At 54.0% G+C, this 27,784-nt stretch overlaps 2 protein-coding genes across 7 annotated transcripts in view; one reads left to right on the top strand and one right to left on the bottom strand.

Annotated features, from left to right (window-relative positions):
* Itgb4 (integrin subunit beta 4) overlaps nucleotides 1–21,594 on the top strand; it is a 33,099-nt gene extending 11,505 nt beyond the window's left edge. The window contains exons 13-40 of one of the 6 annotated variants that reach the window (XM_085829419.1): nucleotides 619–821; nucleotides 2,452–2,555; nucleotides 2,649–2,747; nucleotides 2,882–3,011; nucleotides 3,697–3,819; nucleotides 3,915–4,021; nucleotides 4,704–4,737; nucleotides 4,913–5,104; nucleotides 5,337–5,440; nucleotides 5,685–5,743; nucleotides 5,910–5,933; nucleotides 6,833–6,981; nucleotides 7,073–7,252; nucleotides 8,059–8,207; nucleotides 11,365–11,560; nucleotides 12,908–13,065; nucleotides 13,331–13,511; nucleotides 13,635–13,772; nucleotides 16,565–16,747; nucleotides 16,826–16,957; nucleotides 18,176–18,370; nucleotides 18,815–19,051; nucleotides 19,737–19,886; nucleotides 20,184–20,372; nucleotides 20,457–20,612; nucleotides 20,698–20,862; nucleotides 20,946–21,056; nucleotides 21,154–21,594. In XM_085829419.1, the coding sequence (XP_085685545.1) occupies nucleotides 619–821; nucleotides 2,452–2,555; nucleotides 2,649–2,747; nucleotides 2,882–3,011; nucleotides 3,697–3,819; nucleotides 3,915–4,021; nucleotides 4,704–4,737; nucleotides 4,913–5,104; nucleotides 5,337–5,440; nucleotides 5,685–5,743; nucleotides 5,910–5,933; nucleotides 6,833–6,981; nucleotides 7,073–7,252; nucleotides 8,059–8,207; nucleotides 11,365–11,560; nucleotides 12,908–13,065; nucleotides 13,331–13,511; nucleotides 13,635–13,772; nucleotides 16,565–16,747; nucleotides 16,826–16,957; nucleotides 18,176–18,370; nucleotides 18,815–19,051; nucleotides 19,737–19,886; nucleotides 20,184–20,372; nucleotides 20,457–20,612; nucleotides 20,698–20,862; nucleotides 20,946–21,056; nucleotides 21,154–21,293 (3,988 nt within the window). In that variant the 3' untranslated portion in view covers nucleotides 21,294–21,594. Of the gene's footprint in view, nucleotides 1–618; nucleotides 822–2,451; nucleotides 2,556–2,648; nucleotides 2,748–2,881; nucleotides 3,012–3,696; nucleotides 3,820–3,914; nucleotides 4,022–4,703; nucleotides 4,738–4,912; nucleotides 5,105–5,336; nucleotides 5,441–5,684; nucleotides 5,744–5,909; nucleotides 5,934–6,832; nucleotides 6,982–7,072; nucleotides 7,253–8,058; nucleotides 8,208–11,364; nucleotides 11,570–12,907; nucleotides 13,066–13,330; nucleotides 13,512–13,634; nucleotides 13,773–16,564; nucleotides 16,748–16,825; nucleotides 16,958–18,175; nucleotides 18,371–18,814; nucleotides 19,052–19,736; nucleotides 19,887–20,183; nucleotides 20,373–20,456; nucleotides 20,613–20,697; nucleotides 20,863–20,945; nucleotides 21,057–21,153 lie in introns of all 6 variants that reach the window. The other 5 variants (XM_085829418.1, XM_021175525.3, XM_085829421.1 and 2 more) reach the window with 5 other exon arrangements.
* Nucleotides 21,595–21,646: 52 nt separating this feature from the next.
* On the bottom strand, nucleotides 21,647–25,873 carry Galk1 (galactokinase 1). The gene is made up of 8 exons (XM_085829422.1): nucleotides 25,679–25,873; nucleotides 24,199–24,388; nucleotides 23,747–23,866; nucleotides 23,418–23,553; nucleotides 23,100–23,281; nucleotides 22,225–22,375; nucleotides 21,980–22,142; nucleotides 21,647–21,896 (listed from the first exon to the last, which is right to left on the bottom strand). The coding sequence occupies exons 1-8, from the start codon at nucleotides 25,841–25,843 to the stop codon at nucleotides 21,825–21,827; spliced, it is 1,179 nt and encodes a 392-aa protein (XP_085685548.1). The 5' UTR covers nucleotides 25,844–25,873; the 3' UTR covers nucleotides 21,647–21,824.
* Nucleotides 25,874–27,784: the final 1,911 nt, after the last annotated feature.

Genomic DNA, 27,784 nt, shown 5'->3' with positions numbered 1-27,784 from the left:
TGTTTCACTTGGTGACTTGGGGAGCTAAGGCAGGAGGATTTTTTTTCAAGCCCAGAAGTTTGGCTCCTGAGCAATATAGTTAAGCCTTAAATAAGCAGCAAATTCACCCTCTCCGGACAAAAGCAGCTGGGTCTTAGTGAGCTCAAGTCAGCCAAGGCCTCCTAGAAAGACTCTGTTTCAAGCCGGGCGTGGTGGCGCACGCCTTTAATCCCAGCACTCGGGAGGCAGAGGCAGGAGGATTTCTGAGTTCGAGGCCAGCCTGGTCTACAAAGTGAGTTCCAGGACAGCCAGGGCTACACAGAGAAACCCTGTCTCGGAAAACCAAAAAAAAAAAAACCAAAACAAAACAAAAAAAAAAAAAAAACAAAGACAAGCAGAATCACCCAAGACCCTGAGCAAGTCTGTCACGACTTGAGACATATGAACATTGAAGAGGGACAATTAGTGAGCAGGTAACAGGACCCTGAGGTCTGGGTTCCAGCTGTGCCACTGCTGTCTGCACGATTTGGATTCACCTCTACTCATGTGGACCCTCAGTTTTGTAGTCTGTAAAATAGGAGCATAAAAGCCCCCAGGCTTCCTCCCAGGCTGTGCAATAGTGACCAGTTCCCCCTTCAGGAGTGGCAAAACCTGCAACTGCTCCACGGGCTCTCTGAGTGACACACAGCCCTGCCTGCGCGAGGGTGAGGACAAACCATGCTCGGGCCACGGCGAGTGCCAGTGCGGACGCTGTGTGTGCTACGGTGAAGGCCGCTACGAGGGTCACTTCTGCGAGTATGACAACTTCCAGTGTCCCCGGACCTCTGGATTCCTGTGCAATGGTGAGCTCAGCAGCCCTGACCAGCCCTTTGGGCAGGGAGGGTACTTGGTAGATGGCAGAGCCCCTCCCCTACCACAGGTTCAGCCACAGCCTGGATCGCCCTTCCCTGGTCCGTGACCAAGGTCCCCAACAACCACGAAGCACTCTTCTTTCCTCGGGGCTGCCTCTGGCAACCCAGATCCCCACTCCATCTCAAGATGGAGACAATCTGGTTCAACCACCAAAGGTTGACGGGAACATGGCAGAACAAGCTTTCTTCTCTGAAGATGCAAAGCTTCTAGTGGCAGCCACAAATTTATGTCTCTTCCATATTTCCAAAGGGCGTGGCGCTGTGCTGTGCCAAGGCAATGAGTTGTAGTCTGGTCATCACTGAGATTATACAGACCCTTGCTGATAGGTGGCACATCCCAGGCAAGGTGGTAGTTAGATAGAAAAGAATAAATGAAAACCATCAGATATTTATTAAACTCCCACTGTGTACTGGTCACTGAATAGCATGTTCTTGCTTTCCTGTACCTTCATCCTGTTTGTTTTGTTTTTCATTTTTATTACCATGTGTGTGTCTGTGTCATGGGATACAGATGGAGATCAGAGGACAGTCTGCAGGAGCCAGTTCTCTCTTTCCACCATGTTGGTCTGAGAGATTGACTCCTATTGTCAGGTTACTCAGGCTTGACCCCCTGAGCGGGCCCCTCCTTCCCCTGTGTGGCTTTGTCTACTGTTTCTTCTCTTCAGCTCTCCTTCCCAGGGGTGGTGGGGAATGAAATAGCAAGCTAGGTGTATCTGGAGAAGGGCAGACAGTTAATAGAGGCGGAGGTGTGAGCGAGGAGAGGAGGAAGATATTTGGGGAGGGATGTAGCCGGGCCAGTGTACAAGCAGCTTGAGTTGGAGGGCAGCAGGGAACTGCGGATACATACGTGCTCCCTTTGTGTTTCTAGTGTTTAACCTGCTACCCTCACTTGTGAAACCTAAGTGTTCGTTGGTAGATTCTCCTAGACACTTTGTCACCGTTTTCGTGGCTTTCGGAAGACATTGTTGATTGACTCTAGGCAAGACAACCCAGGCATGTGAGTTGTCTTTCTCCACCCACCTTGTGTGTTCTGGAGACTGAACTCAGACCTCGCTTCTGCCGCAAGCACCTCTTCCCTCTGAGCCATCTCACCAGCCCCTGCAGTTTGATTGTTGTTTATTTTATTTATTTATTTATTTATTTACTTATTTATTTTGATTTTTCGAGACAGGATTTCTCTGTGTAGCCCTGGTTGTCCTGGAACTCACTCTATAGACCATGCTGGCCTCCAACTCAGAAATCCACCTGCCTCTCCCTCCCAAGTGCTGGGATTAAACTCGTGCGCCACCACTGCCCCACCCTTGATTTCTTATTTATTCATATCTTTTTCCAGCTTATTATTCCAATAGAGATCCTTGAACAAGTTAATCACAGGAATGGATTTGTGTTTGGGGGCAGTCACTCTGCCTTCAGAAGAAGGCAGGACAGAGGGAAGAAGATTCCAGAAAACTGAGGGGCAGCTTCTGCCACAGAGCTCCCAGAGGCCCACTGTAATGGGTGGCCATCTTGAATGGCATATAGGAATGTGGTTCTATTCTTCCGTCCCTTTCTCTCTTTACAGACCGGGGACGCTGTTCCATGGGAGAGTGTGTGTGTGAGCCTGGTTGGACAGGTCGCAGCTGTGACTGTCCTCTCAGCAATGCCACCTGCATCGATAGCAACGGGGTAAGGCCTGGGCACAGGGCAGGTGGTGTGGACGGTAGCGAGGGCAGGCAAGGATAGAGCTCTGCTGGCTCACTGCTGACTCCCCAACCCCAGGGCATCTGCAACGGCCGAGGCTACTGTGAGTGTGGCCGTTGTCACTGCAACCAGCAGTCGCTCTACACGGACACCACCTGTGAGATCAACTACTCTGCGGTGAGGCAAGGGCTCCTGGGGTGTGGGCATGAGAACCCCAGGAACTGCGGTGGCTGGGAAGGAGGTGCTGGCTGAGCGCACTAGGGAAAGGGAGTTGGGTCCACCCAGCATAGTGTCTGTTCTCCTCTCCCCAGATACGCCTGGGTCTCTGTGAGGACCTCCGCTCCTGTGTACAGTGCCAGGCCTGGGGCACCGGGGAGAAGAAAGGGCGCGCGTGTGACGATTGCAGCTTTAAAGTCAAGATGGTAGATGAGCTTAAGAAAGGTAGGGGCGTCAGCATGATACCCTACAGCCTTAATACCAGCACTTGGGAGACAGCAGCAGGTAGATCTCTGTCTACTTAGAGAGTTCAGTACAGCATGAGTGACGTCTCCGGGGGAGGGAGAGCTTAAGGGGGCTGAGAGACAGTGCTGAGTCTAGGCAGGAAGAACCCAGCATGGAGGAGGGGAAAAGGCTTGAACTCTGAGTTGAGGCTATGCATCCCAGACTGCGTTTGTGAGCGGAGCTGTGAGATGCTTCAGGACCTAGACAGGGGAAGCCTAGTACAGGTACAAAGTCGGATCGAGAGCCGAGAGGAAAGGAGAGTCCGTGTAGCTGGGAGTGAGGGGTCAGATGAGTGAGCCATAGGGCAGGCTCACAGCACAGTTGAGGGGCCAAGGTGGGGCATGCTGTTGGATGACGGAATATTATTTGTCTCCTTCTAAGTCAGCTCTGCTGTCTGGACACTATACTCACGATAGGGAAGTGGGGAGGGGGTGTGAACTTTCAGACGAGCCTGTTAGTAGTGCCAGCCCTGGGCAGGGCAGTCCCTTCATCCTGGTGACTTCTCTAGTCAGGGGACTTGCGCTCTTTCCCGTAAGCCACGGAGGAGGTAATACCTCTCCAGGCCCCGGGATGCCCCAAGTGGAGGGCTGGGTCAGGGTGCGGTGCTAACAGTCTGTGGATTTAGCAGAAGAGGTGGTGGAGTACTGCTCCTTCCGGGACGAGGATGACGACTGCACTTACAGGTACAACATCGAGGGCGACGGCAGCCCTGGGCCCAACAGCACTGTCCTGGTCCACAAGAAGAAAGGTGAGAGGGCAGATGGGCGTGCGCAGCCTGTGGCCCCTGGCAGCTCGGGGTGGGGCAGGCATGCGCACTGCCTGTCTTCTCGTCTCACCCTGCAGACTGCCCTCCCGGCTCCTTCTGGTGGCTCATCCCCTTGCTCATCTTCCTCCTGTTGCTCCTGGCGTTGCTTCTGCTGCTCTGCTGGAAATACTGTGCCTGCTGTAAAGTAAGTCCCCGGCTCAGGCCTTCCTGGGATGGAAGATCTCACAGAGATCCACCTGCAGGCAGATCTCTGAGTTCGAGGCCAGCCTGGTCTACAGAGTGAGTTCCAGGACAGCCAGGGCTATATAGAGAAACCCTGTCTCGAAATACAAAACAAACAAACAAACAGACAAATGGCACAGGCCACTATGCCTGGCGAAAAGGATATTTTTAAAGGGAGGGGAGGGTGGGAGAAGTCGTGCCTGGGAAGATAGTTCAGTGGTCAGAGCTGGAGCAGCATGAGGACTTTGATGTTGAATCCTTATCACCTTGTGACCCCAGTGCTGTGGGAGGCAGAAACAGGGGGATTGCTGGCCACCAGCCTACCTCTGGGTTCAGTGTCAAAGGAATAATGTGGGAAATAGCAGCGCAGGATACCTGGTGTCCTCCTCAGATGCCTGTACACACACACACACACACACACACACACATGTCTGCATACACATACTTACACACATGTATATACACATGCACACACATGCTCATACACACACTTATACACATGTACACACATGCTCATACACACTTATAAACATGTACACACATGTATGCACACACACACACTTGTAGTGAAAGGATGATGTCTAGAGAGCCCTATGTAGCCCGGGACAACCATTCTAACCTCACCTCTGACTCTTATCTCCTAGGCCTGCCTGGGGCTTCTTCCTTGCTGCAACCGAGGTATGGACCAGGCACAAGTGTGGGTAGTGGGTGTCTGACTGCCCTTTCCTCAAGCTGGAGGAGATGTGCGGGTGGAGCCAGAGGCAGAGAAAGCGGGAGGCCCTGGGTTCTACCTGATGGGTGTGGTTATGAAGGCCTAGGTGGGGTCCCCGGTGCTGAGGACCCTTCCCCACAGGTCACATGGTGGGCTTTAAGGAAGACCACTATATGCTTCGGGAGAACCTGATGGCCTCCGACCACCTGGACACGCCCATGCTACGAAGCGGGAACCTCAAGGGCCGAGACACGGTCCGCTGGAAGATCACCAACAATGTGCAGCGCCCTGGCTTTGCCACCCATGCCTCCAGCACCAGCCCCACGGAGCTCGGTGAGGGGCCAGGGATGGATGCTGCCCTTCTTGGCACCACCCTTTGAGTACAGGCCCAAGACTCAGTCCCTTTATGTCCCATCTTGATGGCACCAGAACTCTAGGGCCTGTGTGTACCTGGCACACTGACAACAGTCAGCCAGTTGTCCACCATCTTAGGCTGGTGTGTAGAGGCCACTGTCTGCAGTGCCTTCTGCACAGCAGGCTGACAATGCCCATACCTCCCACCCAGTACCCTACGGGCTGTCCCTGCGCCTTGGCCGCCTCTGCACTGAGAACCTCATGAAGCCGGGCACCCGAGAGTGTGACCAGCTACGCCAGGAGGTGGAGGAAAATGTGAGGATCAGAGTCAGCTGAGTGGGGCCCAGACGTGGGTGCGGCGGCCACCTGAGGGAGAGCAGAGGGCAACACCCTCAGAACCTAGACTTTTCTAGGCGTGAGGGAGGGGAGCTCTTTGGACATGTGCTTCGAATGGGGTCATCTCGGGTGGCAGGGTTTCAGGGTTCATCCCTCAGGCATAGGGCAGCTAACCTTGAGAGGTGCTCTGGCCTGTTCTCTACCTTCTTCCCTTGCCTGACAGCTGAATGAGGTGTATAGACAGGTCAGCGGCGCACACAAGCTCCAGCAGACAAAGTTCCGGTGAGTCGTAGGGAGCCCCCCGGTCAGGGGTGTGTAGTGGTGGGTGCCTACCTGCACTGAGCCCTGCCATCAGGCAGCCAGGATGCCCAGATTTGGATGGGAGTTGTCTCTGTAGACCCCCAGTCCAAAAGACATGTGGCTCATGGCCCTCTCTCTGTCCCCACAGACAGCAGCCCAACGCCGGGAAAAAGTGAGTTTCAAGAGCACAAGGTGGGCAGTCCCACCACCTTCCCTCCACCCTGAGCTCTGACCACCTCCCCACCGGCTCACCCTGAATCATGCCCTAGGAAGGGAAGGCCCTAAGCCCACTAGGCCCTTGATTGCTTCCTTTCCTGGTCCATTTCATCAAACAACCTCTTGCAAGATGCATTTACCATGAATCAAACCCTCAACTAAAACAAACAAAACAGAGATCAGCCCCTGCCCCACTGGCTCCCAGTCCTGCCCCTCCGGCTCCCAGGCTAGAGACTCTCACTGGAGCCTCAGTTGCAGGTTACCAAACAGACAGACCAGCAGGTCCTGTGGCTTCTGCCCTACAAGGGAGGGTATGTGAGAAAGAGCCCTATGGCTAGTCAGAACTGGGCTGGGCCATGTGTGGGCTGCACATCTGAGTGCTTACAATGAGTTCCGTGTGCCTGGCCATCTCAGCCCACACTCTCGGCATCCCTGCCAGAGAGTGTCACCCTTTCGAATTCCATTTTCCACTGAGAAAACGGAGATGCAGGGAGGTTAAGTCCCTGACCTGAGACTACCTAACTGTCAAGGACCAGAGCCAGAATTCGAACCCAGAACCTGACCTGACCCTCCCTGCTGTCCCACAGCTATCCCTTGTAGTATTAGCAGCTCTGTTTGGTGAGGTGGGTGAGGAAGCCCCTTCCTTAGGAGCAGCACTTGATTTAGCTGTGGGATGGTGGTGGTGGAGGAGAAGAGGAAGAGGAGGAGGAGGAAGAGGAGGAGGATGAGGAAGAGGAGGAGAAGGAGGAGGAGGCAGCATGGGCTTCTGGCACTGCCTGTTACTAATGACCGGACCATGCACCTTCTGCTGGTTCACATCTGGTCCCTCCTCTTCCACTTGGACACACAACCCAGGCAAGACCACACCATTGTGGACACAGTGTTGCTGGCGCCCCGCTCGGCCAAGCAGATGCTGCTGAAGCTGACAGAGAAGCAGGTGGAACAGGGGTCCTTCCATGAACTGAAGGTAGCCCCTGGCTACTACACCGTCACGGCAGAGCAGGGTAGGTGCACAGACTCCTCACGCTGCTCCTCCTCCCCCTCCCCCTCCCCCTCCCCACGTGGCCCCGAGACCCACGTCTGACTTGTCCCTAGATGCCCGGGGCATGGTGGAGTTCCAGGAGGGCGTGGAGCTGGTGGATGTGCGCGTGCCCCTCTTCATCCGGCCTGAGGATGATGATGAGAAGCAGCTGCTGGTGGAGGCCATTGATGTCCCTGTGGGCACTGCCACCCTTGGTCGCCGTCTGGTCAACATCACCATTATCAAGGAACAAGGTTGGTCAGGGTTGGGGGCCCGGGGAGGCAGGAAGCCAAGTCTGGGCTCCGTGATCCTCCTGATATCCTGGTGGAAGTGGGACAGGGCCATGGGGCCTGGGCCAATCACTTACTCTCTGAGAACCTTTGAATCTCCATCTGTAAAATGGGCACAGGCCTTCGCAAAGAGGCCGTAGCTGTGCCTCTGAATAGCACGTGGTACAAGCCTAAGTGGCAGTCACTGCTCCGTCTCTCCTCTTTCTTCTTTGTGCGGTTGAGGATGAAACCCAACATGGCAGGCAAATGCTCCACCCCTGAGCCACATCCTCAGGCCGAGTGGGAATGCCCGGCAGCTTCATTGTAACTTTCCACCCACACCCAACCCTCCTTTCTCTATTGAGAGCAAGACCTGGGTTTGGTTTGGCACTTTGAGTGCCTGAAAAGCCCTCCTGGCCTCTCCTCTCTGCACCAGGATGCTCGCCCCGACTCTTAGGTTCTCGTCCCTGTCCCCACCTGACTTTCCAGGCTGCCTGCTGGTCTTTATTTCAACACCTTTACTTCTTTACGAAAACATTTCCACCCCATTCCTCTGGAGCCTGGGATGGGTAGGAGGGAGGGAAGGAACTAAGAAGGAATTGAGGGGCTGGAGAGATGGCTCAGTGGTTGAGAGCACTGACTGCTCTTCCAGAGGTCCTGAGCTATCTGTAATGAGATCCAATGCCTTCTTCTGGTGTATCTGAAGACAGCAACAGTGTACTCATACATTAAATGAACAAATAAAGAAATTGAGCCCAGGACCTCTTTACCAGCACCCGTGTTCCTTACAGCTAGTGGGGTGGTGTCCTTCGAGCAGCCTGAATACTCGGTGAGTCGTGGAGACCAGGTGGCCCGCATCCCTGTCATCCGGCACATCCTGGACAATGGAAAGTCCCAGGTCTCCTACAGCACACAGGATAATACAGCACACGGACACCGGGTAAGTCAAGCAGGAATATCCAGTGATTTCCATGGTAGCGATCCCAATCCTGGCAGTATCCTTAGACAAGGATGGCCCAGCCATCAGGAGTGGCTCACGTGCCAAGAACACTTTGTGCCCCTGCACATTACTTCCAGGAACTTCACATGGATGGACCAGGTATCTACTGAAACCATCCTTGTATACCCTTCAGTGACCCAGGATAGCCTAGTCACCTCTCTGTCTAACCTAGTGAACTTTGGGGAACTCACCGAGACCCATCTGCCTCTACCTTTGCCTCCTGGAATGCTGAAATTAAAGACATGCACACCATGCCTGGGTACAGGCTGGCCTCGAACTCAGAAATCCGCCTGCCTCTGCCTCCCAAGTGCTGGGATTAAAGGCATGCGCCGCCACCACGCCCGGCAAGGGTACGGGATTTTTAATTTTAAATTTCTGGATCTTTCTACATATGGGGGTTTTGTCTGTATGCATGTCTGTGCACCACATGTGTGCTCAGGAAGGTCTGTTGAAAGTATTAGATCTCCGACTGGAGTTGCAGACAGTCGTGAGCGGCCATGTGTGTGCTGGTGCTGGGATCTGAACCCCGATCCTCAGGAAGAGCAGTCAGTGGTGCAGACCACCAAGCCAGCTCTCCACTTGTTTCCCACACCTGGTTTTTGTTTTTTTGTTTTTTGGGGTTTTTTTGTTTGTTTGTTTGTTTGGTTTGGTTTTTTGAGACAGGGTTTCTCTGTATAGCCCTGGCTTCACTCTGTAGACCAGGCTGGCCTCAAACTCAGAAATCTGCCTGCCTCTGCCTCCCAAGTGCTGGGATTAAAGGTGTGCGACACCACGCCTGGCACCACACCTTTTTTTTTTTTAACGTTTGTATGATACTTCATTTTTTTTAAGATTTATTTATTTATTATTATATGTAAGTACACTGTAGCTGTCTTCAGACACTCCAGAAGAGGGTGCCAGATCTCGTTACGGATGGTTGTGAGCCACCATGTGGTTGCTGGGATTTGAACTTCGGACCTTCGGAGGAGCAGTCGGGTGCTCTTACCCACTGAACCATCTCACCAGCCCAGCACACCTGTTTTTAAAGACAATGTCTCAGTATGTAGTTTGACTGTTCTCAAACTTGCTATGCAGACCAGGCTGGACTTGAACTCATAGAGTTTTGCCTGCCTCTCCCTCCTAGTGATGGAATTAAAGGTGTAGGCTACAGTGGACTTCTTGAAGTGGAATTACAAACCATGTGTCTTTGAGCCAGCCTCCCAGTTCTGTAACTGTTGGTCTTCTCCAGGGTCAAGCAGCCCTTCCTGACAGGGAGGGCCTTGGCCTGGTTACTGTCCCTTCGTTCTCAAGCCAGTTACTGGGAAGACTTAAAGCCAGGCCATACTGGCAAACATGCAGGTTTCCTTGGTTTTGATTCTGAATTTAGATGAACATGGCAGAACAGGCCTGTAACCTAGTGCTCAAGAGGCCAGGACAGAGCCGGGCGTGGTGGCGCACGCCCTTAATCCCAGCACTCGGGAGGCAGGCAGATTTCTGAGTTCGAGGCCAGCCTGGCCTACAGAGTGAGCTCCAGGACAGCCAGGGCTATACAGAGAAACCCTGTCTCGAAAAACAAAAAACAAAAACAACAACAAAAAGAGGGCAGGGCAGGAAAATTCAGGCCATGCCCAAGCTACATAACAAAACCCTATCTCCAAAACATAAAATAGGGGCTGGAGAGATGGCTCAACAATTAAGAATGCATACTGACCTTGCAAAGTCACTCCAGGAGCCTGTAGCTCCAGTTTCAAGAGATCCTCTGGCCTCCATGGTCAGTCACGTTCAGTCATGTTCACTCACGTGCAGGTGACCCCCACACAGACCTGCATAAACACATACAATTTAAAAAATTTGGTGATGATGGTGCATGCCTTTAATCCCAGCACTCAGGAGGCAAAGGCAAGCAGATCTCTGGGTTCAAGGCCAGTTTGGTCTACAGAGCCAGTTCCACAACAACCAGGGCTATGCTATATAGCACAGTTGGCAGAGCGGTTCCCTAGCATGCATGAAGCTATAGGGTTCAGCCTTCATGCACTAAATAAAGAGGGCATGGTTGCTACAGACAGCGCACTCAGAAGGCAGAGGCAGAATTATCAGGAGTACAAGGTTATCCCTGGCTACATACTGAGTTCCAAGTCAGAGCTACATGAGACCTACAGGCCTATTCAGCCAGCACAGGGTAGGCTGCTCATCCAGCCCAGGCAAGGGGACCACAGTCAATTTCCTTACTCTGTTTTGTTGTTTTAGTTTGAGTGATTGCTACTAGCCCAGGATGGCTCACACTAGCAGACCCCTTGCCTCAGCCTCCCAAGTGTGTGCCACCAGGCCTGTCTCTCCCTACCTTACTCCCACCTGCAGACTTCCTCCACTCTAGGTAGTTTCCCCTCATCTGTCAGACATAGCCAGCCATGTGTGGAATTGAACTGCTGATCTGCAGCGTCACCTAGTGCTTTCTTGGGAGAAGGTTCTTTTCCGTCTCATGCAGTTTGGGTAAATACACCCAGGTCCACAAATCAACATCTGGGGGCTGAGCCTGCTGTGGTGGAGCGCTCCTTAAATCCCAGCACTTGGGAGGCAGAGGTAGGCAGATCTCTGTGAATTCAAGGCCAGCCTGGTCTACAAAGTGAGTTCCAGGACAGCAAGGGCTATGCAGAAAAACATGTCTTGAAAAACAAAAATTCCGGGTGCTGTGATATGGCTACGTCATTAATCTGAGTCCCAGCACACACATGAGGTGGCCTATAAATCCAGCTTGGAAAGGTGAAAATCTAACTCTCTTTTCTGGCCCCTGCCATGACTCCCGTACACACACACAGTATATGTTCAAACACACTGAAGGCACATGGAGTAGAGGGGGGAAAGAGAGAAAGAACAGGGGGAGGTGTTAAAATTTAAACATAGGAAAGCTAGGGTGAATGGAAGACCCATTAAGGGTCTGGAGCCCTGCCGAATCCCAGATTTCAGAGCCACACCATAGGGGACAGATGGACAGACAGTTCTTTCCCTCCTGGGCGTGCCCTCAATGCCAGCTGCCCTAGGCTAACCTCCTGCCCGTGCAGCATCCTTGTGCTTGTCTCACACCCTAATGCTGGCCTGACCCTGACTCTTCCCGTTGCAGGATTATGTCCCTGTGGAGGGAGAGCTGCTGTTCTACCCTGGGGAGACCTGGAAAGAGTTGCAGGTGAAGCTCCTGGAGCTGCAGGAGGTTGACTCCCTCCTGCGTGGCCGCCAGGTTCGCCGCTTCCAAGTCCAACTCAGCAACCCCAAGTTCGGAGCCCGCCTGGGCCAGCCCAGCACAGCCACTGTTATTCTCGGTGAGCATGGTGAGTAAAGCCTGGGCCACCATAAGCAAGTGGAGAGGGAGGCCCGAGGACCTTCTAACAGGACTCACTTGTCAAACCCGCAGTCAGGGCATGGGGTCGAACATGAGCATCACTTAACCAGCAGTAGGGTCATGTCCATCCAAGTGTCTTCCTGCAATATCTGGAACATATGTATTCTTGTTTTGTTTTGTTTTGTTTTTGAGATGCTGTCTCACTATATAGTCTTGGCTCTGTGTATGTTTGTGTGTGTGTGGGTGGGTGGTGTGTGTGTAATATGTGAGTGTGATGTGTATGTGTGTGGTGTGTGTGATGTGTGTATAAGTATAATGTGTGTGTATGTGAGTGTGATGTGTATGTGTGTGTGGTGTGTGTGTGTGTGTGTGTGTGTACACTTCAGTGTGTGACACTCAAGGCTCAAGCTCAGGCTATCAGGCGTGACAGTAAGTGCCTTTCTTGCCAGCACCATACTTATTTTTTAATGTAGTTTTATTTTACTATTTGTAAATTGTGTGTGTATCTGTGTGCCGGTGTGTGGGCACGTGCACCTGACTGCTGGTACCCACTGAGTCCTGAAGAGGTTTCCACCCCCTGGTTAAGGCAGTTGTGAGCTGACCTGAGTACTGGAAACCAAGCTGTAAGCGCAGTGCATGCTCTAACTGCTGAGTTACCCATGAGAAAACTGTGATCTGGAACTCAGATTTATCTGAACGTCCTACGCTGAGCTGGCTGCCCTCACGACAACCATAGGCTGTGGTCATGTGGCTGGGAGGCCCCGAACAACCCACCCTTTCCCAGCCTTATTAGAGAGTTCAGTCCTTAGCGGCCACTGTGAAGTACTCAGGGGAGGGAGGCAGTGAGAGGGGGGAGCAGACGTTCTCTGTGGAACATTCCCTGGCCTGCCAAGAGAGAAAGAAGGCAGACCAACTCTTCTCCTTGCTCCTCCAGAGAGTCCTCTGGACGTTACCCACCAGGCTGACCGATGCTGCACCAGATCCCTAGAGGGTAGATGAGCAGATTTTTTTTCCCCTTTTGTTTTTTTGAGACAAGGTTTGTTTCTATAACCCAGTCTGTCCTGTAGACCTTGAGTTCACAGAGATCTGCCTGCCTCTGCCTCCCAAGTGCTGAGATTAAAGGTGTGCGCTACTGCTGCCGCACCACCACCACCCCCAACCCACACACACCACTGCCCGACCCCACCACTAACCTCCCTGCTAGATGAGCTGATCTTAAGTGAATTTTTAAACTGGGGAACCTGTGATGTTTAACAAAATCTCTGGCGCACCCTGGTGGCAACAACATACAGAGCCAGCCGCCTAACCCCCGCACCCCTTTGACTAGATGAAATGGACAGGAGTCTCATAAATCAGACACTTTCATCGTCTCCGCCACCCCATGGAGACCTGGGCGCCCCACAGAACCCCAATGCCAAGGCTGCCGGGTCCAGGAAGATCCATTTCAACTGGCTGCCCCCTCCTGGCAAGCCAATGGGGTACAGGGTAAGGTCTGTCACTCACCTTCTAGTGAGTGGACTGCCCCAGGGGAGGGGGAGGACAGGCGTGGTACCAGTGGGCCGATAAAACCCCATCTGCAACCCTGCAAGCGGGAAGACCCATTCCTAAGTTCAGCTTCATTCCTGCAATGGGGTCCTTGCCCAGCCTGGGAGATCCACTGCTCTGCCCAAGCTTTGCTGAGAGCCACCGATGTCACTTGTACAAAGGGAATCCTAGCGCTTGCTGCTTCCCACTGAACACCCACTCACAGGTGAAGTACTGGATCCAGGGCGACTCGGAGTCCGAAGCTCACCTTCTAGACAGCAAGGTGCCCTCAGTGGAACTCACCAACCTGTATCCCTATTGCGACTACGAAATGAAGGTGTGTGCCTATGGGGCCCAGGGTGAGGGGCCCTATAGCTCACTGGTGTCCTGCCGCACCCACCAGGAAGGTAAGTTTGGTGATGACTCTCTCCACCTGGCTACCCTGAGGTCAGTGTGCCCAGCCCCGCCTCCCTCCCAGAACTCAGCCCGGCCCCTGCCCCTGTAATAGGGCTCTTTCTGCTCCCTTCCAGTACCCAGCGAGCCAGGGAGGCTGGCTTTCAATGTAGTCTCTTCTACGGTGACGCAGCTGAGCTGGGCAGAGCCAGCTGAGACCAATGGCGAGATCACTGCCTACGAGGTCTGCTATGGACTGGTCAACGAGGACAACCGTAAGGACCAGATTTTCCCGGCTTCCTGGAGAAGGAGGGGCACGGAGGCGGAGGGAGAGGTGGGGTCTGCGTCATTTCTGACGCGTGGGCCCCTTTGTCCCAGTCAAGCCTGAGGCACTGCACATTTATTCTTTTCATTTTGGTCCGATTTGTGCTGGTTTGCATTCCAAGGGAACTGAGATTCTGTGTGTTCCCTAGGGTCCTGGCCTGGGGTGGGGATTACCTTTCTGTATAGGGAGCCAAGGTTACATTGTTACACATTTCTCTTAGGGCCAGAAGAGAGGCCAGATTTAGCAGGATGTGAGGCAGGATGGCCACTTGGTTTGAGGGCAGTCTCAGTAAAGTAATAAGAACCCTTCTCAGAAAAACAAACAAACAAACAAACAAAAACAGGTCAGGTCTGAGAACGGAGCTCAGTGGTAGAGTGCTTTGCTTGCCTGGCACAGAAATGGCGCTGGCTTCAACCCACCCACCCGCCATGCAACATACACTGGCTGTGACAGTGCACACCCAGCATGCAGGAGGTGGGCAGAGGGATCCATTCAAAGCCATCACTGGCTGCATAGCAAGTTTGAGGCCAGCCTGGCATCCAAGAGACCCTGTCTCAGAAACTGAACGGTGCGCGCGCGCGCGCGCGCACACACACACACACACACACACACAGAGAAAAACAAAGCAACAGAAAAAACGCAGAAAGTCTTGAATTTCAAATACATTTCTGTTTTTAGAATAGCTCGTTCGTTCAAGGACCAGGAGTATAACTCAGTAGCAGAATGCTTGCCTCACATGAGCAAGGGCCTGGGTTCAAGCCCCAGCATTTCCCCTCGCCACCACCCCAGATTTCATTCAATCTATTATCTGGCAACCATTCCTGGAAAGGAGACCGTGGCTGGACAGTCCCTGCCATCGATAGGAAACCGTGAGAGTACCCCACCTCTCCCCTGGGGAAGAGACTCAAAAGTACTCCCTTCAGCTGGCTGGTCCCAGTGAGGGAGGTCGACTCCATATTGCCAAGAGACACGGTGGGTCTCTGTCAGCAGGAGTCTTCTGGGGGAAGAGTGTGCTGCCTTGGCTCTTCTTACCAACCAGACTAGCCAGGAACCCAGCCTACAGCCCAGTGACAACTCATCTCTGGTGGTTTCCTCGTGGCTCCAGCCTGTTGAGGCCCCAGCTACGTTACAAATGTGCTGGGCCACCTCCTCCCCAACCCCAGGGTGCCCGTGCTTTGGAATGTACCTTCTCCCTCCACTTATGAGCTCCCACAGATGTGACAGATGCTCTACCATGGTGGCTAGACACCTTCCTTTCAGGCTGATGGCCCTTTGCCAGCCACTGCTCTGCATGTGGGTGCGGGTTGTCTGTGTCTTCTTTAACCCCTGCTGGCCTCAAACTCAAGGCAACCTCTCTCTCCTCTCGGCCTTAGCTTGCTTCCTGGATGCTTTAATTACAGGTTTACCTCCCAGGTAATACTTGATGACTTTTAAAACAAAAACAAACCTATAGTCTCAGCAGATAGGCCTGGCTGATGTGGAACTTGATCGGTAGACTGAGTCAGTCGACCTCTCAGCTCGGAGAAGTTCTCTTGTCTCTGCATCCCTAGTGCATTCCTGAGCTTTAAAATAATTTATAGCCGGGTGTGGTGGCGCACGCCTTTAGTCCCAGCACTCGGGAGGCAGAGGCAGGCGGATTTCTGAGTTCGAGGCCAGCCTGGTCTACAAAGTGAGTGCCAGGACAGCCAGGGCTACACAGAGAAACCCTGTCTCGAAAAACCAAAAATAAATAAATAAATAAATAAATAAATAAAATAATTTATTATTGCTGGGTGGTGGCAGTGCACACCTTTAATCCTAACACTTGGGAGGCAGAGGCTGGAGGATCTCTGAGTTCAAGGCCAGCCTGGTCTACAGAGTGAGTTCCAGGACAGCCAGGGCTACACAGAGAAACCCTGTCTCGAAAAGCCAGTGTGTGTGTGTGTGTGTGTGTGTGTGTGTGTGTGTTTGGGTCAGAGGACAACTTTCAGGAGTCAGTTCTCTCCTTCTACCATGTAGATTCCAGGGACCAAACTAATGTCACTAATGTCGTCAGGCTTGTGCTGTGAGCGCATAGTCCACGGGACCACTTCACCAGTTCCTGCGCCTGCTACCTCTTGACCAGTCATGTGCTGTGAGGGTGCACATCAGATGGTGAAATTGTCCCTTTCCAAAGCATCTTGGGAAACCGGGGCATTAGCTACTTTTTGTGCTTCTCTGGCTTTTGGAATGCTTTCTCTCTGGAGCTGGCTCGTCGGCCATGAGCACAGGGTGGAAGGCATGGTCTTGAGAGCACCCTTGCCTGCCACCCAGCCTTGTTGGCCGTACCTTGCGCGCACATGCATTAGCCAGTCAGTAGAGGCTGTGGCGTGTTTACCTTGCATCTGAACATGGCTCTGCCACTCAACAGGGAGTCCTTCTGAGAAAGCTGACGATGCTATTTTCTTACACCTCTTACACATGGTTTTTTGTTTTAGATTGATTGATTTGTTATGCATGCATACCTGAAGGCCAGAAGGGGTCACCAGATCTCATTACACATGGTTGTGAGCCACCGTGTTGAACTCAAGTCCTCTGGAAGAGCAGCGAGTGCTCTTAACCTCTGAGCCATCTCTCTAACCCCCCTCACACACAGTTTTATGCACTCACCAGAAGGAAAGAGTTCAGCAGCTGCGTGCTCCCTAGCATCTCCAGGAGCCAGTGATGAATCTGGGGCCAGGGTGAACCCTGGTGGTCCCCCTTAAGTACTGTCCCTGCCTCCAGGACCCATTGGACCTATGAAGAAGGTGCTCGTGGACAACCCCAAGAACCGGATGCTGCTCATTGAGAATCTGCGAGAATCCCAGCCATACCGATACACGGTGAAGGCGCGCAATGGGGCGGGATGGGGACCCGAGAGAGAGGCTATCATCAACCTGGCCACACAGCCCAAGCGGCCCATGTCCAGTGAGTGACAGGCAAGGGTGGAGTTGGGGGACAAGAGGCCATGGCTAGGGTCCTGACTTACTTCTTTCTGCCCTGCAGTCCCTATCATCCCAGATATCCCCATAGTGGACGCCCAGGGTGGAGAAGACTATGAGAACTTCCTCATGTACAGTGACGACGTCCTGCGGTCCCCAGCCAGCAGCCAGAGGCCCAGCGTTTCTGATGACACTGGTGAGTGAGACCCACCAGAGAAAGGTGGGGGTCTTTGGCGGGGCTGTCCCTGGTACCCAGAGAGATCAAAGAAGCCAGTGACTGCTGGCATGGAGACTAAAAACAAAAGTGCCTTCTCAACCTTACACAAGTATCCAGAGCCCATGGTTCTGAAGGGACAAAACTGCTGTAGGCTACGTGTCAATATGCGTGTGCCTGTGTATGTAAGCGTGTGGACGTCCACTTCAAGACTCAGACATTCCCGGGCTGGAGCATGTACACACAGGACATGCACACACAGGACAGCAGCTTTACAACCTCCTGAAGGTTCACCTACTGTGCTAGGTCAGGAAGGACACTCAGGCCACCTCCCAGAGGTGACTTTAGCCTTGACAGAGAAAGGAGGGGGAGCCAATAAGGTAGGCATCCCCCACCCAACCCTGCTCTCTTCATTTTCCCTTGATTTCTCACACAATGTGGTACAAAAAGAGCCCTTAGCTGGGACTCCTCCTACTCCAGGGTTCGAGCTGGCTGTGCTGTTAGATGACTCTGAGTCTCTCATCCATCTCAGAACTAACTGGCCTTCAATTCTGTGAAATGAGATGCAAACCACACAATGCCATCGGGAAGAAATAAGTCCCTTTCTGAGTCTAAGGCCGGGGTGGGCACAGTCAGTCGTGAGCAGAGCTTGGCATGCTAAGTTTTTTTTTTTTTTTTTTTCTGGTGTTGGGAAGGGTTTGAGGCAGGGTCTTGCTAGATTAATACCCTGGCTGACCTTGAAGTTCCTACCAGTAAACCGGACTGCCCACAAATCTACAGCTATCTTTCTGATGCTAAAACTACAGTTTTAAGAACCAGGAACCTCTACTAAGATACTACTAGCACCCTAGGGCTTCTACAGCTATTCCAGGAAAACAGACGGGGGGTGGGGGGTGGGGGAGTGAGATTGCTTCTTTCCTTTGTACATAGAGGAAACAGGCTCAGAGCTGATAAATAACCAAGGAAACTTCACGCTAGGAGGCAACATAAGGCTTTCCCAAGACTCCCGCAGCAGACCGGCCTTTGTGTCTCAGCAGAGGCCAAACCCACAGTTTATCTGGAAAAGCTGGAGCAGGGCAAGGGTTTTTCTTGTCATCTAAAGGGATACCCATACCCCTGGACGCCGCATAAGTGCCGCAGGCCACCTCCTCCTCCTGACCCTCCCGGGCGGTGCCAACGCGGCCCTTCGTTGTTCCCAAGGCTGCGGCTGGAAGTTCGAGCCTCTGCTCGGGGAGGAGCTGGACCTGCGGCGCGTCACGTGGCGGCTACCCCCGGAACTCATCCCGCGCCTGTCCGCCAGCAGCGGGCGCTCCGACGAAGACGGCAGCGTTGCGGGGGGCGTGGAAGGGGAGGGCAGCGGCTGGATCCGTGGGGCTACGCCCCGACCCCCGGGAGGTGACCGCCTCCCCGGCCGCGCCCGCCTCTCGGGTCCTAGGCTCAATTGAGTTGGCTCCCAATTTTGGTCACGCGGCCCACTAGAGTGCCCTGCCCAACCAGAGTCTGTATAACTACATTCAGACAAGCCCGGGAACTCAAGGGCGCCATGGGGAAGCGCTTGGGCTCTTCCCAAGGGAGGATAAGGGCAGCAGCTTCCAAGAACCGGAACGCAAGCCAGAGTCCCTGCAGGGGAGTGAGCCCCAGCTGGGCTAAGTGCTCGGGTGGAGGACAGCGTGGCGCAAGGAGACAGGACTGAAAGATTCGTGTGGTCTCCTGTTTGCCTGCGGGAACCCAGGGTCTTGGTAGTTTAAGGCTGTCCTGTGCAACCCCGGGGCCACCGCCTGCCCCATGTGGCCTGTCATCTGCTGTGGGCCTCACTGAATGACCTCTCTCCCCACGCAGAGCACCTGGTGAATGGCCGGATGGACTTTGCCTATCCAGGCAGCGCCAACTCCCTGCACAGAATGACTGCAGCCAATGTGGCCTATGGCACGCATCTGAGCCCACACCTATCCCACCGAGTGCTGAGCACGTCCTCCACCCTTACCCGGGACTACCACTCTCTGACACGCACAGAGCACTCCCACTCAGGCACACTTCCCAGGGACTACTCCACCCTCACTTCCCTTTCCTCCCAAGGTGAGTGACCCCTGCCTGGCCCGTTGACCTTCTACACTTTAATCCCTAGACAGCCGCCAGCCTACTACCCACACCTGTCTCACATACACACACACACACACTTCTCATTCTTGTCTTGTCCTGCCCTAGGCCTCCCTCCTATCTGGGAAGATGGGAGGAGCAGGCTTCCGCTGTCCTGGACTCTTGGGTCCTTGAGCCGGGCTCACATGAAGGGTGTGCCCGCATCCAGGGGTTCACCAGACTCTATAATCCTGGCCGGGCGATCAGCAGCACCCTCCTGGGGTACAGGTAGTACAGGGGGTGGTCACCGTGGATCCATGCCTGTCACGCTCCATTTGTCACCCAGCTACCATCACAGCCTGTGCACTCCCTCACTGCTTCATCGCATACAGAACTCCAGTCCATCCACAGGAGCTAACCACTGCCCTGCCTGCCCGCCCCCATCAGTGCTGAAGCCTAATACATCTGCCCTCCTGGGGTATAAAGTTACAGGGCTGGGCAAGGCGCAGGGCCAGTTGTAGAGGGGATGGACTGAGGAGTCTAGCAGACTCAAGGGGAAGTGTTGAGCAGCCTGGACAGGTTAATGTGAAGCCATAGTATGACTGGAGGCAAGAACGGGGTAGACTGTAGCTCATCTCAGACCACAAACCCTGTCTTGGACTAACCATGGCCTTCAATAATCCAGATTCCCGTGGAGCTGTGGGTGTGCCCGACACACCCACTCGGCTGGTGTTCTCCGCCCTGGGGCCCACGTCTTTGAAGGTCAGCTGGCAGGAGCCACAGTGTGATCGGACATTGCTGGGCTACAGTGTGGAATACCAGCTACTAAACGGCGGTGAGGCATAGTGACTGTCGACTGTCATGTCTTGTCTCAGTTGGGCCCGGACCCCTCCAAATCAGTTGAGGCTTCATCCATTCCCCTGGGCCTTTACTATCCATTTCTTAAACTAGGTTTTACTAATGGGGCTTTGTAGACCTAGGGCCTCTGCTAACTGGAATAGCCTCGTAAGAACAGGGAAACGGAATACCCCTGGGCAGAGGTGTTGATGGCGGCCTAACAGGAAGGAGAGGAAGGAGGGATGAGAAGGGCGAGAGTGAAGCTGGTCTGTTTCCTATCCTCACTCCACCTCAGGCGAGATGCATCGGCTCAACATCCCTAACCCTGGCCAAACCTCGGTGGTGGTAGAGGATCTCCTGCCTAACCACTCCTATGTGTTTCGGGTACGGGCCCAGAGCCAGGAGGGCTGGGGCCGAGAGCGAGAAGGTGTCATCACCATTGAGTCACAGGTGCACCCGCAGAGCCCTCTCTGCCCCCTGCCAGGTGAGCCAGTCTGTCCCCTGCTGCTGCCCTGATCCCTACCCACCGACGACCTGCCCACTGACACTCTCCCTCTGCTGCCTCCAGGCTCAGCCTTCACTCTGAGCACCCCCAGCGCCCCGGGACCGCTGGTGTTCACTGCCCTAAGCCCAGACTCCCTGCAGCTCAGCTGGGAGCGGCCTAGGAGGCCCAATGGAGATATCCTTGGCTACCTGGTGACCTGTGAGATGGCCCAAGGAGGAGGTGCCAGCTGCCCTGGAGATAAGGTGGGTGGGGGGTGGGTGGGGAGGGAGGCACCACAGGATCTGAAGGCGTCTTCCCTATGCAGCACCAGCCAGGACCTTCCGGGTGGACGGAGACAACCCTGAGAGCCGGTTGACTGTACCTGGCCTCAGTGAGAATGTTCCTTACAAGTTCAAGGTTCAGGCCAGGACGACCGAGGGCTTCGGGCCAGAGCGTGAGGGCATCATCACCATCGAGTCTCAGGATGGAGGTAGGCTGTCCCCGGTCCTTACCCCGGGTCTCTCTGGAGCCTTTGCATAACACCATCCTGACTGACAGATCTGCCTGTTCCAGGCCCCTTCCCACAGCTGGGCAGCCATTCTGGGCTCTTCCAGAACCCAGTGCAAAGTGAGTTCAGCAGCGTGACCAGCACGCACAGCACCACGACTGAGCCCTTCCTCATGGGTGAGTCACCAAGAGGGGACCCTGACTCCTGGGAACGGTCAGTGCAGAGGAGCTGGGACCTGTACTCCACCCTTCTCATCCCTTCCTTCCCTTGCAGATGGTCTAACCCTGGGGACCCAGCGCCTGGAAGCAGGAGGCTCCCTCACCCGGCATGTGACCCAGGAATTCGTGACCCGGACCTTAACGGCCAGTGGCTCTCTCAGCACTCATATGGACCAACAGTTCTTCCAAACCTGAACCTCCCCCGCCCCCCAGCCACCTGGGCCCCTCCTTGCCTCCTCTCCTAGTGCCTTCTTCCTCTGCAGTTCTACCCATGAGTTTGCTGACCACAGAGCCAGCCCCTGTAGTCGGAGACCAGGGGTAGGTGCTGTCTAGGAAGCATAAAGTGGGTAGAGGTGACACAGGTCTTTCTGACTGCATCCCACCCTGGGTCCAATCCCACATGTAACCAAAAAAAAAAAAAAAAAAAAACAACTGGAGCTGGCACAAGGCCCCAGCCTTTTGCTCTGCACTTAATAAAAGGTTTTGCTACTGCTTAGCCACCCTGTCCGTTCTTCACAGGCCTGCAGTAGGAACACTGACTCCCATAATCCCCATTCTTTGTCCCCAGAGCATGTCACCCACCTCTGGAGGCAGGTGGCTACCGCCGTTAAGAGGCACACGTTTATTAAGCACCCAGATAGAGAAGGAGGATGCCCGAGGCAGAGCTGCGGCACACACCGGCTGCCTCCGCCTCATGCCTGTGCGTCCATCGGTCTCAGGGACACCTCACAAACCCAGCACCTGGGCTCCGTCGGCAGCTTGAGAGAGGTAGAAGGTGGCTGTCCCACTGTACTGCTCCTATGGGAGACGTGAGGCTGAGGAATGGTGGCCCGGGTGACCTCTCCTGCCCCCCCATCCCGGGCTCTGGCGAACACACCCACCTGTATATGATCTATGACAAGAGGGGCAACAGAGGCCTCCAGCAATGTGACGGTGCAGCCACCAAAGCCACCACCTGTCATGCGACTGCCATAAACCCCAGGCACAGAGAGCGCGGCCTCAACCAATTGATCCAGCTCAGGGCAGCTGACCTCATAGTCATCCCTGCAGAGGACGTAGGGGTGAGGGCGACAGAGACCTGGGACCTGCCTCTGCTCAAGAAGCACAAGGCACCCAGAAAGCCTACCTGAGTGAGTAGTGACTCTCCACCATGAGACGCCCGAAGGCCTTGTAGTCTCCTCGGCTCATAGCAGCTGCTGCCTGGGCTGTTCTCCGGATCTCGCTTACCACGTGCCGGGCCCGCCGGAAGCCCTCCTTGCTCATCAGCTCCCTGCCCGCTGGGAAGGAACTGAGTTCAGCAGCCCCACCTCATACCACCTGTCACCCCAGGGTGTGGGACAGAAATGTGGTGGGCAGCTGTTCCCTGAGCCCTCCTCAGTAAAGGCAGGGTCAGACAGGACTGGTTTGAGTATCCTGGGCCTGGTTCTTAAGGATACCCCCCCTCAACTCAGAGCTCTCTTTGTCCCGTGCAATAGGATAAACTGCATCTCCCCATCACTTAAGGTCCATAGAACACTGCAGGAAACAACATGCAGAACTCCCTACAGGGAGCCGGCATAGAGACTGCTCAATACTCATGCTCAGCTGCACGGGCCCCTACCATGTGGGGCTTTCAAAATGAATGGGACAAAGTGCAGGCCTTGAGATCAAGAAAGTCACTCTTTCTCTACATAGCCCTGGCTGGCTTCAAACTCAGAGTCCCATCCACCTCTGCCTCCCAAGTGCAGGGATTAAGATGTGCGCCACCATGCCTGGCTTAAAAGGGCAAGCTTAAGATTTCAAGCAGGGCAGGGATGTGGCTCATTGGCACAGCACTTGCCTGGGATCTATTCCAATAGCAGCCCTGCTGAAACTGGAACCCTAGGTTTGCAGGACTGGGGTGGGGGTGAGCCGAATATAATGAATGGACTTGGGGTTGAGGAAGCAGACTGTAGACCATATGGACATCCTAGCAGGGAGCCTGGCCATTTCTAGAACAGCAAACGGGAAGCTGGCTCTCACCCTCAAGCTCCTCCATCCGCACCTCTCGAAGGCTCTCCTTGCCCAGGGCCTGGGCCACTTCTTCACACTGTCGCCGACGAACCGGGTACTCGCTGGAGCCCAGGGAATGGCGGACATTGGAGTTGGTGATGAGCACGGCCAGCTTGGGATCTGACAGTGGCACCAGGCTTGTTTCCAGGGACCTGGGGTGAATGACGTCGGAATGGGGGGTGGGGGGGATGTCATAGCCAAGGGTCTGCTTCCCAGACCAGACAGCTGGCACACTCCACTCAGGAGCTCCTGGTTATGAGGTAGGGGGATGTGAGGGGAGCCCCTGACCTGCAGTCAATGAGTAGTGCATAGCCTTTCTGCCCCAGCAGCGCGATGAGTTGGTCCATGATGCCACAGGGCACCCCTGCGAAGCTGTGCTCAGCCCGTTGACACACCTGGGCCCGGGCAGCTATTGCCCCCGAGTCTGCAGCACAGGGTGAGGTGGGGAAGCTGGGGGTCCAGGAGAGGGCATGGGGGGGGGGGTGGCCACCCTGGAGCAGCAGGGCTCCAGCGACAATCAAACAGAGGGACTCCCCACCCTCCCTCCCTAAGCCAAGGAAAGGAAGAGGCTCTGGCAGCAGAGATCTCTGAAAGGGAAAGCGGCGGCTAAGTGGTACCTGGGCAGAGCTGTTGGAGGAAGGTGTACGTGGCCACTTCCAGAGAAGCTGAGCTGGAAAGCCCACCCCCCAGGGGCACTGAGCTGACCACCACTGCACTGAAGCCAACGAGCGGGGAAGCTGCGGGGTAGGGAGGGGAAAGAGGGATGCTGATAAAGACGGGAGCATGGACGTAGGAAAAAATGCTCAGGGAGCCCACCCACCCTTCGATCTGCTGCCCTCTGAGTGTGCTGGCTTAATCTTCCTACTAGCCTTCCCGATTTAGGGTGGCAGAGGCCAGCAAGCTAACAATTGAATTCTGGCTCCTCTAATCATACAAAGGAAACCTAGGGCAAGTTCCAAGCCTCCAGGACCTCAGTGGCTTTATCAGTACAATGGGATGCTCCACCCTGGAGGAATGCGGAGATGGGGTGAGATAATCCTCCCAGAAGCAGCCCGAGTGAGTCCTATACCTGGGTAATGTTGAATCACTCCCTTGACATAATTGGCCCACTGTGGGATTCCAGGCTCCAAGGACCACTGGGCTGAGGGCAGTGGGAACTGCAGTCTCTGGGGCTCGTCTGCATCTTTGGAAGTGGTGAGAAGAGAAACAAGCCCATCTGTCCGGGGGCTGCCAACCATCACGGTCACAAGCTCCAGTGCCTGGAAGGAGTGGGTGTGTGTAGTCTATACCACCTGACAGAAGAAGTCCACCCAGGATCACATCATAGCCACAGAATCTATTTTTGGCTTTTTTTTGTTTTGTTTTTAAAGTTTTTGAAGACAGGGTCTCACTGTGCAATCCTGTCTGGCCTGGAACTTTCTATGTAGACCAGTCTATCCTCTAACTAAGAGGCCCACCTGCCTCTACTCCAGAATGCTGGGATTAATAAAAGTATATGTGGGTGGAATATCCCATTGCAAATAGAAAACTCATGTCACTTGAAGTTCTAGAACAGCCCCAGGGTGACTGAAGCAACCAGGATCCAAACCCCAAGGTTCTGTCGTCTGGAACAGACAGGGACGGGAAGGGAATAGGCTTAGCTTGAAGGAGATGGGAGAAAGCGCTTCAATTAAGAATTAGCCTTGGGGGCTCAGAGCACAGCCTTGTGGGTCTTCAGGGGCGGGGCCAGTGGCGATTGGAATGCGAACTTGGACTCTGCCCTAGCTAGCGTCCAACTGTGGGCCAAAGGGGACAGATAGAGATCTTATGCAAAAACAGGCCCAGAGGGGCTCCAGACTTCCTCCCACCTGGACCCAGCTCTGCACGCGGTAATCCCTCGTTCAGGAGCTACTTATGCGCTGAGAGACCCAGGCTGAGAGTCGCAGTCCAAGAACCGAATGTGTAACTTTGAGGGAGTCATTAGTGCTCTATGTTTTCTCTGTAAATTCAAGGGGATGGGCCGGGGGAGCTACATTTACACAGGTCTACCTTTGCATAGGTCTAGGTCGGTGCTGTGGGCCCAATCAAAGTCAGAGGACTAAATAACCTCCTTTTTTTTTTTTTCTTTTTCCTTGTTTTAAGAATCTTACAACCCAAGCTATCCTGGAACTCACTTTGTAGTCCAGGCTGATCTTGAACTCGTGGCAATTCTCATGCCTGAGCTTCCCCAGTACTGGACTATTAGGAATACGCCACCATACCTAATACTCTCTTATATTGCTACCTTAGTCCTCACATTTTTAAGAGGTTCATACTTCCAAGTTGAGGGCGATGCCCCCAGAAGGCGGGCTCGAGAAGACAAACCGCACAGCCCCCCTCCCCCCAGCTCTGGCTTCCTGTCTTCGCACGTGGACAACTGCACGTCCCGGGGTCTCTCACGTCTGCTAGACCGCCTCACTCTGCCTTCCACCCGGAGGGTACCCGCCCTCCCATGCCCCCTATGCCAGCCCTTCCCTACCGCAGGCCGGGCCAGCACACACAAGGAAGGGTCCCCAAATGCGGCCCCTCACCATGGGCAGCACCAGGCCCTGGTTGTAGTCCGTGTGCTCCCCGATGAGGTTGACGCGGCCCGGCGCCGACACGGCCAGCTCCGGCTCGGCTCCAAACTCCTCCATGAAGGCCCGGCGGGCCTCGGCCAGCAGCTCCTCGACCCGGGGCGGTCTCCAAGCAGCCATGACGCTCGTCTGCAGCTGGGCGCGCCGCCCCGCGGGATGCTGGGGGCGGAGCCACGTGGCGCGGACTTACATTCCTGTCCTTCGCGGGACCCCGCCCCCGCCACGACGGCCCCGCCCATCCCACCTGCAGAGCGGGGTCCAAACCTAGCTCTCCAGAGCAAGCCAACGCGGCAGCTGACAGCTGGAGGAAGAGACTCGGTTGCAACTTGTATTTTCGGTGATGTCCTGGCAGGACTTTGGGGCTCCCACTTGAGTAGCAGTTAACACAAATGGAGATCTGAACTTCCCATCCATCCCTGAACCTGGAGCCTCTTAATGCGCTCCCCATCATCATCATCCCTCACACAGCCAGGGCGACGCGAGCTGGCAACAGGAACACCTGAGTGTCCCAGAGGATCTAGCGAAGTTATGCTAAGTCGTCAGCCCCTGGTCGTGTGTCTCTAACAGGATGATGTGGTACACAGTCTAGGGATAAACAAGGAGAGCCAAGGTTCGAAGTGATGAGACAAGTCACCTTTTACAGACTCCTTCTCTGGCTCCTGGCGATGGAGGTCTGAAGGAGTTCATCCCATCCAGTGGCCGGCTAGAAGCAAGCTCAGGCCCTCCTCGATGATGCAAAGGCTACTGCAAAGATGGCTTATGTCGTTGGCCCCTAGCAGTTGCTTCCTCCACAAGAGCCTTGGTCTCGGAGACATGACCATCTAAAGCCTTATGCTGGCCCAAATCTTTGCCTGGATTCCTAGCTATTCCTGGTCACCTTGTGTGAAACCTTCTAACAGAAGGACTAAAATGTAAGACAATAAGAGTGGAAAACGGTAGGGGGGGGTGTAGCTCAGTGGTAGAGAGCACATGCATTCAAAAGAGACACACAAATAAATGTATTAATTTTTTCAAAAATTAAATAATTTCCAAGCCAGGCATAGTAGTCCATCAGAGCACATGGGAGACTCAGGCCTGAGGAGCAGCAGTCTGAAACCAGTCTGGGCTAAGATCCTGTCTAGAAAACAAATAAACAGGTTTTGTTAACAAAAGACATGTAAATCAAGAAAGCAGGATGTGAGCCCGGCACACAGCTTTAATCCCAGCACTTGGAAGGCAGAGGCAGGAAGATGTCTGAGTTCGGAGGCCAGCCTGGTCTACAGAGTGAGAAGAAGAAGAAGAAGGCATTCAAAACAATCAAAAAGAAGAGAGAAAGAGAGAGAAAGAAAGAAAGAGAGAGAGAGAAAGAAAGAAAGAAAGAAAGAAAGAAAGAAAGAAAGAAAGAAAGAAAGAAAACAAAGCAGGCTGTAAAATCACAGGCTTGAAATCCCAGTATTCAGGAAGCAGAAGCAGGCAGAAGCAGGCAGAAGCAGGGTTGTGGCAAATTCAAGACCAAGGTGCCTTACATAGGGCTACACAGTGAGACCCTGTCTCAAGGGGGATAAGGAAGGATGGGGAGGGGGTAGGACTGAGGGGACAGGATGGCTGGAGGACTTTGGTAAATCCCTGTAATCCCAGCACCTAAGAGGCAAACACTAAGGAATCCTAGCCAGGTATGGCGGCATATACGTTTAATCCCAGAACTCAGGAGTTGGAGACAGGCAGCTCTTTTTGGAGGCGTGAAGACCTGGAGTCAAGGTTATCCTCAGCTACGTAGTGAATCCCGGGCTAGCTCCTACTAGGTAAGACCCTGGGTCGAGATAACGGACAGTCCAAACAACAATAACAAATCCTGTTGACTAATTTCTTTTGACAGCCTGTTTTTTGAATACACTTCAATACAGCATTTTTTTTTTTTTTTTGCATAACTCAAAACACAAGACAAGTCTTGTGACCTTTGGAGCTGTCTGAAACGAAAAAGTCAGAAGCCAAGACCAGCTCCAAGGCACCGTGCTGTTGTGTCAGAGTTGGACGCAGCGGCCCCGTCTCTGCTCACATTCTCTACCCAGCTCAGTTCGAAAT

The sequence above is a fragment of the Mus caroli genome, unplaced genomic scaffold (genome assembly GCF_978045245.1).
Source record: "Mus caroli unplaced genomic scaffold, Mus_caroli_1 scaffold_13, whole genome shotgun sequence".
NCBI classification, from domain to species: Eukaryota; Metazoa; Chordata; class Mammalia; order Rodentia; family Muridae; genus Mus; species Mus caroli.
The sequence above is the reverse complement of the archived record's forward strand: the minus strand, read 5'-3'. Positions and strand labels throughout refer to the sequence as shown.